The sequence below is a fragment of the Theobroma cacao genome, chromosome 7 (assembly GCF_053813885.1).
Source record: "Theobroma cacao isolate CCN51 chromosome 7, ASM5381388v1, whole genome shotgun sequence".
Taxonomy (NCBI): domain Eukaryota; kingdom Viridiplantae; phylum Streptophyta; class Magnoliopsida; order Malvales; family Malvaceae; genus Theobroma; species Theobroma cacao.
In genome coordinates, this window is record NC_142645.1 from 36305818 (window position 1) to 36320230 (window position 14413).

Below are 14413 nucleotides of genomic sequence, written 5' to 3' on the forward strand. Positions count from 1 at the left end.
TAATGGTCCAATTGAGGCTGTGGGACTTCGTTGGGACCTATCATGCACAACAACATCACCATTACCCCAACTTGGCATTAATACTATTCCAAAACTATTTTCTAAATTGGGTTCTACTAGTCATTCTTAACTAGTTCCCAACTACCATTAAATGGCTATTGTTTGCAATACTTTAATCACACTTAAATGAATAACAATCCCAACAAATAAACTCTCACAAATCTAATTACTAGATATTCTCAACACTTTAAACTCAACTCCAATTTACTACTCACCTTGAAATTCTTTCCAAAAATTTTCCAAGCTATTATGGGAGTTCTCTCTTTCTCTCTCTAAACACCTAACTAGTGAGAGAAAGTATGGAAGTGGGATTTTTCAAGGGTTTTAAAGTGAGAGAGTGAAAGAGCACAAGGGTTTATGAATGGGTGCATTAAAAGCATGAAAAGTGGAGCTATTTTGAGAGAGGTTATGGAGGTTCATATCAAGCTTCCATGGAGGTTGGAAGCAACTTGAAAGAGGAGTAGGAAGAAGAAGAAGAAGCTGCTAGAAAATGGGAGAAGAAGCTACTGAAAGAAAGAAATATTTATAGCCCAAGCTTATCCACTTCACTTAAATTACCAAAATGCCCTCACAAGTTAACTTGTTCTCCTCTAATCCTTTATGCAATCTTTTTACTCTTTTGACACTAGGACAAGGTCCATAATGGTCTAGAAATGATTGGGTTCATGAAAACTTAAAAATTTGATTTCGAGGTGAAAAATGACCATTTTGCCCCTACCGTGAAAATCATCATCATTTTTAATTTCTTTATCATTTTACCCTTATTTAATCATCCATTTATGCCTTAGGCCTACTTAGGCCATAATATTGTTTAAAATTTTACTTTTAAGGGCTTACTAAGAAAATAACGAAATTACCCCTGATCAAGAATGTCGCATCTACTTCTATCTACAAGTCTATAAAGGTCAAGGTCTCACATGGCCTAAATCACTTCCTATCCTAACTGTTAACTAAGATTTCACCTTGAGAGAGAATCAAACAAATTCTAGAATTCTTGACTTCATTATACTTTTTCATCAACATAAACTTTCTCTAAATCACATAAAAATTCTAAGTAAAGGAGTATAGTGCTCAAATTATTGGAAGTCATATTTTAAAATAAAGCTAACACAAGAATATCACATAAAATTAAATCATAACTATGTGCTTCTCAAAAACTAAGAATCAAAAGATAATTAAAATATCATCCTATGATTGGGACAATCATGAATGAGGTGCAATTATCTCAATTTTTTTTAAACACAAATAAAACATGCAAAACATAAATAAACATGCAAGACATATCTTAAAATAAATCTTACTAAACATAAAAAGGTAAACCAACAAATTCCAAAATACTTCCCCCAAACTTGGAACAAACATTATCCTCAATGCGATAAAAGAAAATTAAAAAAAAGAACAAGAATACTCCCTTAACTCTAAAATTGCAGTCTATAAGTCTTCCGCATTGTCACCACCAAAATCATCCTCAAAGTCAGAACTTGAAAGATTATGGAGAGTGTGGAAAGGAAAATAAGTGCTAATGCAACTTTGATAATCCAAAAAACAAGTTTTGTAATGAAAGAGAAGTAGAAAAGTTTGAAGGAATAAGATGGAAGGGAAGAGGAGGTTGGAGAATGTAGGGGGAAGAAGAAGAAAAGAAAGAAAAAAAAATATTTACAACTAAAAAAAATAAGGTGGGGCTCGATGAGAGCAGCGGTGCTCAATTTTTTTGTTTGGTGACCTTACTCAACACCGCGAGTATCTCCTTAAGGGTCACGGCACTGAAACATTCTGTTTTAGCCTTGTTGTGGCCTCATTACAGGGCCACGTAGCACCATTAGAGAGTCGCAGCTCTGAACCTTTTTTTTGAATTTTTTTTTGAATTTTTTTAACCAATTATCTGCAGAAGGAAAAAAAATTAGATCACAAGAAATAAATTTTTACTAACAAAACTTAAATAAAAGACAAAAATAAGTAAGGTTGAGGAGCTTGGGTTGCCTCTTAAAAAGCGCTTGTTTATAGTCACTAGCTTGACTATAGCACCATTTTTTTCAATTCTTCATCCTCGAAATATGGTCTAAGACTTAGCCCATTCACCATGAATGTGCCCGTATCCTTACTATCAATCTCAATTATTCCACAAGGATAAGTCTTTATTACTTTGAAAGGACCCCACCATTTTTCTTTGCATTTCCATGGAAAAAGCTTGAAGTATGATCGAGAAAGCATAATTACTTGTTGTCTAATCTTGAAAGTACAATTAGATGGCAGTGGAGGATGCTCCTTTGGTAACTGCTTGGGTTTCATGGGTGGAGGTGGTGGCTTAAACTCAAAGATTGGTGCTTGCTCAATTATAGGTAGAGAAATAGGTTCACCTTTTCCTTAATCAATTAACTCCACTTTGTAACAACAATTTGTAGAGCTAGGATGTCTATTTGCATTGCAAATATTAAACTCAACTACCTCTTCTATAACTTTAAAAGTTATCTTGCCTTCCCTCACATCAATGATTGCGCCTATAATAGCCAAAAATCATCATCCCAAGATTAACGGAGTTTCTAGATCTTCTTCCATCTCAAGCACAATGAAGTCCTTCAGAATGTAGAGATGCCCAACTTTAACCAATACGTCCTCAATAATCCCAACAGGGTATCTGATTGTTCTATCTACTAATTGCAAAGAAACTGTGGTAGGTTGTATCTTGTTAAGTCCAAGTTTCTTAGCAATTGACAAAGTCATGATCGAAACACCTGCACCCAAATCACATAAAGCTTTAGTAAATTTAAATCTACCAGTAGTACAAAAGATAGAAAAACTCCCTAGATCCTTAAGTTTTGGTGGAAACTTGTTTTGAATTATTACGCTACACTCTTTAGTAAGTGACACTGTTTCAAAATCTTCCAGTTTCCTCTTCTTGGTTAAGATGTCTTTCAAGAATTTAACATAACTTGGCATGTTTTCCAAAGCTTCGGCAAAAAGGATATTTATATGGAGCTTCTTGAAGACATTGAGAAATTTTTCAAATTGTTTATCCAGCATTTGCTTTTTCAACCTTTGTGGGAATGGTGGTGGAGGATAATTTGCTTGAGAATTCCCTTGATTTTTAGCTTGTCCATTATTTGTCTTTTCCACTTCAACTTCTTTCTCAATAATTACCTTATCATCATCTACATGCTCATTTGAAGATTCAATTGATTTTTCATTCACCCTTTCAATTTCTTTTCCACTCCTAAGGGTTACTGCATTACAATGTTCCTTACCTTTAAGATTGACATGTGTGTCACTTGGTAAGGCACCTTAAGGTCTATTGTTGATGGAGTTTGCAAGTTGTCCCACTTTGGTCTCAATATTTCTCAAGGGGGTTCCACAACTTTGAATTATGGCATCATTCTTTGATATATATTGCAAGAGAAGTTTTTCCACTTGGGACTTATTTTTAGGAATTAATGGTCTAGCTTGTTGTTGAAAACCAATAGGCATATTGGGGTTTGGATTGGAAGGCCTTGCATTGTTGTTCCATGAAAAGTTGGGGTGGTTTCTCCAACTAGGATTGTATGTGTTAGAATATGGGTTATTCTGCTGCCTGTTGCAGTTCCCTACAAATTGGACTGATGTAGAATTATATGAACATTGATCACTTGAATGACTATCTCCACACATCTCAAAAACTACAAATGAATTTTGAATTGCATGAACTCCTAGTGTGTCAAACTTCTTGGACACTGCAACCATTTGCTCAGCTACTTGAGCAGTTAAGTTGCCAAGTGCATCAATTTCATAAGCTTCAACAGTTTTTCTTAGACCCAACCTTTCTGAAGGCCATTGATAATTATTTGAAGCCATCTCTTCCAACAAATTATAAGCATCTGCAGCATTTTTACTCATTAATGCCCCACCAGTAGCAACATCAATTGTGGTTTTTATTGACCCAACCAACCCATTGTAGAATGTCTGAACTTGCAACCAATAAGGAATCCCATGATGTGGACATCTTCTTAATAGTTCTTTAAACCTCTGTCAAGCTTAATACAAGGACTCACCATCAAATTGTGTGAATGAGGTGATATCATTCCTTATCTTTGCAGTATTTGCAAGCGGGAAGAACTTTGCAAGAAACTTTTGAGCCAAGTCCTCCCATGCAGTGATAAACCATTGAGCAGTGAATTAAGCCAGCTTTTTGCTTTATCCCTTAGAGAAAACGAAAACAATCTCAATCTAATAGCATCATCAATTACTCCATTGTATTTAAAGGTATCATAAATCTTCAAGAAATTTACCAAATGAGAATTAGCATCATCACTGGGTAACCCACCAAACTAGACTGAAGATTGAATCATCTGAATGTAAGTTGGTTTAATTTCGAAATTATTCGCATTGATGGAAGGTCTTCACATGCTTTGGTGCAAACCTTGCAAAAAAAGAACAACATAATCCCGCAGTGCTCTATTTGCTTCAGAAACCAGATTAATGGCATTATTGCCATTGTTATTGTTATCCTCAGCCATTGTCTGATTTAAAGTTGCAACTTGCAAATTCTCCCTTCGACGTCTTTTGAAAGTTCTTTCTATCTCAAGATCAAAAGGAACAAGATTCAAGTTGTTTCTTCTTTGCATATAATGACCAAAGATATCTACAAACAAACAAATCTAATATTAAAACAAGAAAAATAAAATTTGAAGTAAGACTAAATTGCTTGGTATTAGTATTGGTAAAAATTCTAAAAACAATTCCCCGGCAATGACGCTAAAAACTTGTTAGTTAAAAATTCTGCTACACAAGTATACGTATCGAATAGACAGTATATTGGCAAGCAGAGTATCGATCCCATAGAGAATGGATCTAAAATTTTACTAAATACTAAAATTAGAACAAAATAATCTTATCCAAACACTCAAAATTAATTGATTAACTAAAACTGATTAACTAAAATTAAAACCAATAAGAAAAATCAAAATAATAATAACTTGAGAAAATATCCAATCAAACAAGCCTAGGATTACAATATCTCTCACATTTCATCTAAATCTTACGTCTCTTCCTTAACTTATTTCAATGGGTTGAATTGCTAACCTAAAGTCCTAAATTATTTATAAGGTTCTTCCGACTCATCTTATAAAAATGTCTATTTTAACCAAAACACTATATCCCTATGTGACTTGAAATTAAAACAGACTCATTAAGTTCAGGCTCTAATCTGACTACATATAGCCTACAGGTATATCCCTATCCTATACGCAAATCAATTAATATGATCATTTGCTATCCCAATTTTAGTCTACATTAAACTCCCTTTCCCAAGTTTGTTTAGGTTCCTAAATCAATTTAATTAGTGGCCAAGCAATTAAAAACATTACGAACAAATTGGAATAAACAATTCAATTCCCATTGAAGATAAATAAGAAAGAGATTAAAAATTTAGATTACATGTGAGTTCAATTGCAATCCTAGAAAAAGAAAATTAACTACTCATGATTGTAAAAACAAATAACATTGTATATAATTCAACCATTGAGAGTAACAAGAAAAATAAAAGCTAAGGAAGAAAACAAAACAAATATTTTCTACTTGATCTCCGAGTTTCAGCCTCAACACCTAGCTTTTTGAATCTCCAAAAAGTTGTCTCCCCTAATGTTCTTCAAAATATCCTATTTATACTAATAAACTTAACCTAAACTTACCTAAGTTGACCTATGGTTTAATTGGGCTTAAAAGTGTAATGAGAGGCCCAAAAAATCAATTGTCAATCTTTACAAATTTTCATTTTCGGTACAGTACATCTAGCTATTTTCCAACACAATTTTCTCTATCTTCAAAGCAGAAATGGGTAAAGAAATCTTCATAAAAGTTGTAGGTCTATCTCTTAGCTTTCCAATGGTCAACAATCGTATCATTTGGAGTTCTGTAACCCAAGTTATGGCCAAAAAATTGTAGTATATGCAAACAGACTTTCGGGTCTTTCAACACCTTACTTTCCAAAATTAAGCCCAATCTATTTTAATTCTACAAAAAATATAAAAACTAATAAATAAAAATCAAATTAAAATAACTCACTTAAAAATAAAATAATTATAAAAATAACTAAAAATAAGTAAATTATAATTAAAAATTAAGGACTTAGCTAATATTTCATAACAAAATTGGACTAGAATAATTTTATAAAATAGAATTATCATGTAAATGATATGCTCAACACATACAACTCATGGCATACATGTCATAATCTAATAACTCATTCAAATACTCAGCCCATAGCATACATGACATTCTCAACCCATATATCTCATGGCATACATGTCATAATCTCATAAATGGAACTCATGCATCCATCATACGTTACACGCTATGTCATGTCGAGCATGCACCTCATACCATTCATCTCTTTTGAAGGAAAACATTTGAAAAGGCTTGTCCCCCCTTGTTGAAAACTAATACATAGTAGCATATTTACATATGTAGTAGATTCATAAATGATATGAAAATCATTGTGTCAACATATCACAAATCATTACCAAATCTAGTCTTTTGAACATTTTTTTGAAAACTTCATAAAAACCTTGTAGTTCAAATCCTTTGATAAACCATTTATGAAAACAATATTTCAGTATGCTTAAACAATCATTTCCATAGAAATTATGCTAGCTTTATATATTAAATACTTAAAAAAGTGTATCCACTAACCTAATTAGAGATTCACTTTCATAACTCTAATCACAACTCCGTTTTGATGTACTCCACGGAGTTTTCAAGTGTTCCTATCATACAACAATCATAACAATCATTTCTTAAAACAAAAATCTAGTCATAATCATTCTAAGTACTTTCAAAATTATTCGCTTTTACCTAAACTAATTTTCTATCTAAAACCCATGTGTAGAAACCCTTAAATCTTTCATCCTAACCTTAAGTGAACTTAGATGCTTAAGAAAATCATAAATCTTTAACCTTTAATCACCAATCTTGGTAAAAAAAAATCATACTTTTAGAAATTAGAAATCAAAATTTAAAGTTTCCAAAGCTTAAAAATGTCACCTTTTTTCATAACAACTCAAAACCAAATCATTTAATCATAAAACATGAAAATTTGAGTTAAAAATGAGTTGAGAGGACTTGAGTTGAGAGAAATACCTTAGGAAAACAGCTAAAGGTTGAAAACCCTCGAAGAATGTGAGGTATTTATAGTTTTGAGTGTGAAAAAATAGTTTTGGCTCTTTTATTTTTTTGGAAACGACAAAATGTGTCGATACATTTGGGCCACGTATTGATACATTTGGTTATGGAAAAATTGTATTGATACATTACGAACATGTATTGATATATGACCATATATATCGATACATTTTGAACATGTATCAAAACATTTGAAGCAAAATGAAGTTTTTGAGACAAACCTACCTAACTTATTTACATTAAATACCATTAAAGTAAATGTCCTCGTGTTTTCTTCTTTCTTTTTTACACTCCATTTACTTAAGATATTTAACGTAAATAAGCAAACATTCCCCATTTGGATTCAATAGAAATATAAAAAAAATCTAAATCTAAATTTTGGTTTTAAGAACAAAATCGAAAAAGTTTGAATGAAATTAAATTTGTAGCTCCCATTTACCATAGCAAATGTACTCTAAAAATTATGAAAATATCATTTTTGGTCATCTAAATACCAAGGGAATCATTATCTCTATTTTTTATTTCCAAAAGATTGTTCTATAAAAATCACCTATTTTGAACCCTTCCAAACTTAGAAAAATTTTTGCTTCAAAAAGTGACATACAATTAAAGTGTCAATAAATTCTTTTTGAAGGTTAAAACTAAGTTAATATTCAAAACATGTAATCTATATGCTCACCTAAGAATTTCTTCACTTGTCCTCTTACTCAAGGTGGGATTTCATAGGAAATGTCCCCATTTTAAACAATGTAATGGTACTTGGTAGTGTACTTATAAAAGCCTATTAAATCTTCAGGGGGGAGACCCTTAAGGGAAGGAATGTCCCCATTTCATGTATTGTAACGATTCTTGGTGGCATTGGTGTAAAAGTTCATTAGCCCTTTATAAAGGGTGAACATTTGATGAATTGTTAGGCAACCTCACTAGTTACGGTATGTTGGTGGCGAACCATTTAGGGCTACCCCTATAGCTCGTCGATAGAGAGTTTATACTTGTGGTCCCTTTATACTTCTTTTCAATATTAATAAAACATTTTTCCTTTATTTGGAACGAGAGGTTGCGTGTGTGGCATTTGCTATGCCTTATGATTTAGCTATTGCTTTTTGTAAACTAACTCGTGGCTATAATTTGTGTTTACTCAGATATAATCGAGTTAGTAGCTGATTTGTGTGAAAGTGTCCACCCAAAACGCCACACAAGCTATTGCTTACTTGAACTAAGAGATGTAGTCATGTCATTCGGCCTTTTGCCTACGTTCTTTCCCTTAGCTTGCTAAGGAGTTTCAAATCCAATATGAAAAAATGTCTTTTGAAGGTTCAAGCACAAACTTTATAAAACCTTTTCAAAGTTAAGGTTTAACATCTTTACCTTTTAAATAATTAACGTATAGCCAACTCTACCTTTTAAAAGTTAACGTATAACCTTTCACCAAGATACAATAGTGAGATCTTGAATAGCTAAAAAGCCTCTTTCAGGCAAATATGCTTAATGGGTGCACTCAAAGTCTAAAGCAATAAATAAGACTTAAATGTTGAGAGAGAAAATGATGATCTTTAAGAATTTGATAATACTCTTCTTCTTGGATATGTTTTTCTAGGTCTTCTTACTTCAAAGTCTTCTTGGAGCCGTTGGAGATGATTCAATGCAAAAAATAGCCATTGAGAACTTTAAATGCAAGCTTGCCACGCTCTAGGGATCGAGCCTTTAATTTAAGGGATCGATTTTTTAACAAGTAGGGTCAATCCCATGCTACATAACTCGATACTAATTCTTTTTGCTTTGAAAAAGATCAACCTTTTAAATGTGAAAGGTCAATCCTCACACTTTCATGTGGAGGTTTGGCTTTCTGACTTTTAGGAATTGACCTTCTAAGCTTGGGGGGTTGATCCTTCGCTTCCATTGAGGCTTTCTTTCTTTTCTGTCTTCTAAGGACCAATCTTCTAGACTTGGAGGGTTGATCCTTTGCTTGAAATAAGGGTCATTTTTCTCTTCATCTCTCAAGGATTGACCTTTCAACCATGGGAGCAGGGGCAGCTCAATAACCTCTAAGGTTTAAAGCGAAATATTCAAATGAGACTTTTTTATTAAAATCAAGAAAAAAAATTTAAGTTTTGAATAACTAAATTCATATTTTCGATTTGATATATTCAAATATTTATTATGAAGTACCAAAAATATTTAGTTAATATAATCATTTTATATTTTTTAAATGGCTAATGTAAAAGCAACAAACAAAATTTCCAATTCAAATAAATTAACTATCATATAAAATAAAGACAATAAAACAATGTAATATAAACTCTAAATTTAAGTAAAAAAGTCTGCAAAGATTAGAATAATAGTACCTAATTGTTGAATGCTTATTACAAATCGTAAATGAGGCTCACGACTTTATGAAGATAATAGCATAATTGACTTTCAACGTATTCTTTAGAGGAAAATTGAAGTTAAAAGAAGAAGGGCAAATGAGAGAAGAAGAATTTAAAAGTGGATATTATAAATTGAAAAAAAAAAGATAATTGGTTTTATATATAGGAAATAAAATAGCTATTGGAAATCGTTAAATACATCTTACCATTAGTTGATTGGAAATAAAAGAAATAGGTGAGAAAAAAATAGTTGTTAGAGATCATTAAATACATATTACTGTTAGTTGATTGAAAATAAGAGAAATAGTTGAGAATTAATAGCATTGTAAGAATTGGAAAATGATAAAAAAAAATTGAGATTTATTAGGCCCATAATTAGAGAAATGAGAGAATATGTCATTTTGTTAATTATTTTTTATTTTTTCATATTTTTAATAGGAGATGAGATAATTAGTTCAGAATTAATAGGGATGTGGAAGTGAAGGAAAATAAATATTTATTAGGCATGAGGAAATAGGTAAATATTTTATTAATTATCTTAATTATTATATATTTTTAATATAATTACTTATATTATTATTATAAAAATATGAAACCTTTTTAAATTTGGAGCCTAAAACCCTTACTTGGGTGGCCTTAGCCAAGGGCCAGACCTGCACAAGGGTCGATCTCTACAGTTGAGTTTTGAGAAAATAAGGCTTTTGGAGTTTCTTTCATGCAAGAACACTTAGCCATAACTTTTCTAAACTTTTAGGGAATATTTTCACAACTTTGAATTCATTCAAAAACTTGTCTAAATAATTTTGATCAATTAATTATTTTTCATTTTAAAATAGGGATCAATTTTAAAGCTAATAATTAAGTATGATTCAGGTTATGATTTTTATTATTAATCAAATTTATTTTTAAAATTTGATGTTTGATTGAAAGAATGATCATTTTATTTCATGATTATACTATTATTTTTGAATAAAACTGAATAACATGAACTCATATATATTTTTTATAACATAAATATTAATCTATGTTAATTTATATAATAGAATATAAATATTTGAAGAAAATGAGAAGTCTATCAGTTGCATCTTCGAATATCTTCATGATATATAAATTCTAAAATATATGAATAATTATTTTCAGTAGATTTAGTAGTCTAAATCTTTAATTCTATTTCATTATTAACATTATCATTGTTATAAAAATTATGATTACATTCTTATTGGCTTATACTAAGAAATGATTTCAAAACTTACAAATCATTTAAAAAGTTTTGGCCCCTACAGCAACGTGTTAGCAGCATCCTAGTTCTCATTAAAGTTGATCTTAACTAACACGTTTAGATAATTTTGAAAATTTTATTTAGTTTTTGTGTAATGTTGAGAGTTGAGTTGTGTAACTTAATTTGTCACACCAAACTCTATTATTCCCATTATATATATATAAGAAAGAGAGAGAGAGAGAGAGAGAGATTGAAAAGCATAGTGGGCACATGGGGAAGATACTTAATCCTGTCAAGTTAAACATTTTAAAAGGTGTATTTAGTAGCAAACAGTGCAGAATCACATGGAAAAATGTATCAAAAGCATCACCTAGAAAAATGGAAAATTCACACCAAATCCAAGACGCATTCGGGGCATTAATATTCCTCCCAAAGCTTACTTGAAAGGTTAGGAAAACAAAGATTAAAGGAAAAAATAAAAAAGGAAGAAAATTACAACTCAAACCCCAACTGAAAAAGGAAAGGGATGGTTGGTGGTCCTAAGGAAGTATCCCACCACCACAGGCTGTTAAAAAGGAGAGGCAGACCCAAATAATGCAAAGGGCGATTGCACACATCACATGGAGGAGCATTCAAAAGTAACTGACACCCCACACATGCCGCTGCCTCCCATTTGCACATGCTCTCTGCCTCCCAAGCACCTTCCCAACCTTTCGTCTCTCTGATAATCTATTTCACCACACTCACTCGCTCTCTTAGAAAGCTTTCAAACAAACAAAACAAATCCCAAAAAAAAAAAAGAAAAACAAACCAACCCTTTTCCAAGTCCCCCTAATTGTACCTCCTATATCTGTAATCTGTTATTGTACATAGCCACACCAAAGAAGAACAACATTTAGTTAGCAGTTGAGTTTAGTTATGTATATATCTCCCGTCATCATTGTCTCCTTTTAAATGTCAATCCATCTATAGATGAGGCAGCTAACAGGGTGCAAGGGAGGTGCCTGTGGCATGTGATGAGGTGGTCATTGGTTAGACCGGCGGCTTGCATGAAGGAGTGGACCACCGTTGGTCCAACACACCTAAACCCCCTCCTCAACATGTCCTTGCTTATGCTCTCTGACTTTGATGTCTTAACTGGGATCTTGTGACCAAATTTGTATTGCGTGGAGATTGCCTTGTGATTCACAAATCCCCATATGTATTTATCAAATGATCCAAACTCCCCCTTCACCTGTTATGTAATGTAACAGAAAACAACTAGTGTTAAAAAAAATGCTATTTTTTCTCTTCATTCTCATGGTATTATATTTAAATAAAGCCATGTGAGGTGATTGGTGATCAAAGCAATCATGGGTCCTTCACTACTTTTATTTCACAAAGAATATTTTTCACATTTTTTATCGGTTCCCATGGTGATGAACAGCCAAATGTGGGGTCATGAGTTCCAACATAACAACAGCTTGCAGCTTGCTTGCTTCCCAAAAACTTTTCACCAAATAAGAGGAAAAGAAAAGCAAAGAATAAGTTGTTTGACAATCATTGCTCCGATTGGTTGATGTTTAAACCAATTTTTTTATTAGAAAAAACATGAATGCAAAGCAAAAACTAAAATATAAATAATCTAAATAATAAACTATAAAAATCAAAACAAACAACCAAGTCAAATTTCTCAATCTCACTTCACAATGATGGTTTGGTTGCAAATCAGTATTTTTAACAGCCAAAAGAAGAAAGTTCCTTCGGGGGTACAAACTTTGAACTAGGCATAGTTAAAGTATATTAACTGGGAGCAACAGTGCCATGAAAAAGGAAATTGATAGCTTTGGACTAATTACCTCGAGAATACGGTTGGAGTTGTCCACAACACCTAGAACTCTGCTTATGTCAATACCATATTCTGAGCTAATTGTGGTCATTTCCTTATCAGTGAACTTGGCTACAGTTTCTGCATCAAAGCCTGAAAATGCGTCCCTGACATATAGCAACAAAAATGCACAAAAAATCTTGTTAGCCTTTATCCTATAATGCTTAATTTCTAGTTGATGAGGGACGAGTAAAACACATGTAGTGACCTGAAATCTTGACGTTTCTTCAAGATTGAAATCCAATCTGAGCCAACTTGAGCACCACTTAGAACCAACAACTCGAAGAGCATGCTGTATGAAGTTTAGAAGTAGGAAAAATTAACCATATTCAAGAGTGGGCGGGATTGAATGGAGGGGAGTGACAAAGATATTTTACCTGTCATCATGGACTGGAACTCCCCATTCTTCATCATGGTAAGCCACATAGACAGGATCTAAGCATGGGAAATTAGGTAACGAAGGACTTTAGCCTAAATAATTTTGAGTTCAAAATTGGAAAGCAACTTAACTGACCAAATTAATACAATGAAATTCCAATATATTGGTTTTTAGAGAGGAGGAAATTCCAATATATTACATATGGCTATACCTGAATTGGGCGTGATAAAACTGCACCTCTTCTCTTCCTCATCAGGCTTAGTCATAGCGCTTGAAGTATCAAGAGGAACGACTTTAGATTCAAATTTGGCTGACTTTGATCTGCCATAGTGGGCAATTTTCATCTTTCTTTGTGCTTGTTGAAGTGCCATCTGTTCCCTTCTAACTGCAGCAATACTTCCCGGCGCCTCAACGATCAAAGAAGAAGAATAACTCAATGATGGCTCAATCCAAGAAGATAATCCATTCCCCATTCCCTCTTTGAAACTTTTTGATTTCTTCCTCTCCAAGGTTTTTGTGATGTTTCTAGGAGTCATAACCTTTTCGGAACTTGTGTTTAATGCATTGGGATCACTGCCTCGCTTAATAGCAGCTGGCCGGGGGGACTTTGACTTTGGGGATATAGGTGGTGTCAACGAGGCCTTGGCCCTGCCACCATTACCAACAGTTGCACTTGTTGCTGGGAGCGTTGATGCTAGTGATGGAGGAGTTGGAGGGGACAGGGGTGGTATTTTTTTCAACGAATTTCGACGGTCAAGGCTAGGAACACGATTGCAAGTAGGCTGCAGGACCGGGCGGCCATTGATCCTGGCCACCGCAGGTGTTATTTCAACACCTGCGGTCACCTTGGCATTGGAGCTACACATTTTCCTTGTGTTTTTCTGTCTTTCGGATAGATGAAGGAACAGAATTAGTGCAAGGATGAAACAAGAAAGACTAATGACAATTGGGTTCCTCAGAAGCTTGCAAAAGAAAAGGAAATGGGTCGAGAGAGGGTTATGAAGGATTGCTGAATGATTGAAGGGGGGAAGCACTGGTGGGGGTTATATAAAAGGGAGAAAGTGGGGACGGACTGGGAGGAAGTTGTAACATGGGGAGGTCGGGGTCTGCCATACAACCTCTTGTGAAGGGCATTTACTTTTTGGTAACTAGACCACGAGGGATGACCATGGCACGCTTCATTCTAGGCCACTTGGCATTGTTTTCAACTAATTATTAGGTATTAGTATCCACATTATGGTATGATTATGAGATAGTCTTATTATTGTATAGGGAGAGAATCATGGGAGCTGATACAGGGGATTTGTTGGGTGGGGAGGTTGTGGTGCTGCTGCCACCCTGCTGGGTTAAATGCACACTGTTTAACTTGG

General features: G+C 33.4%; 1 protein-coding gene and 1 non-coding gene across 2 annotated transcripts; one reads left to right on the forward strand and one right to left on the reverse strand.

The window, feature by feature from the left end:
• Positions 1–4015: 4015 nt before the first annotated feature.
• On the forward strand, positions 4016–4122 carry LOC148761851 (small nucleolar RNA R71). The gene has a single exon (XR_016027658.1). It is a non-coding gene; the product is annotated as a small nucleolar RNA R71 (small nucleolar RNA).
• Positions 4123–11150: 7028 nt separating this feature from the next.
• Positions 11151–14147, reverse strand: LOC18594976 (DNA glycosylase superfamily protein). The gene is made up of 5 exons (XM_007022699.3): positions 13255–14147; positions 13042–13099; positions 12873–12956; positions 12636–12771; positions 11151–12031 (listed from the first exon to the last, which is right to left on the reverse strand). Exons 1-5 carry the CDS (start codon positions 13907–13909, stop codon positions 11735–11737), a joined length of 1230 nt encoding a protein of 409 aa, XP_007022761.2. The 5' UTR covers positions 13910–14147; the 3' UTR covers positions 11151–11734.
• Between the last annotated feature and the right edge of the window lie 266 nt (positions 14148–14413).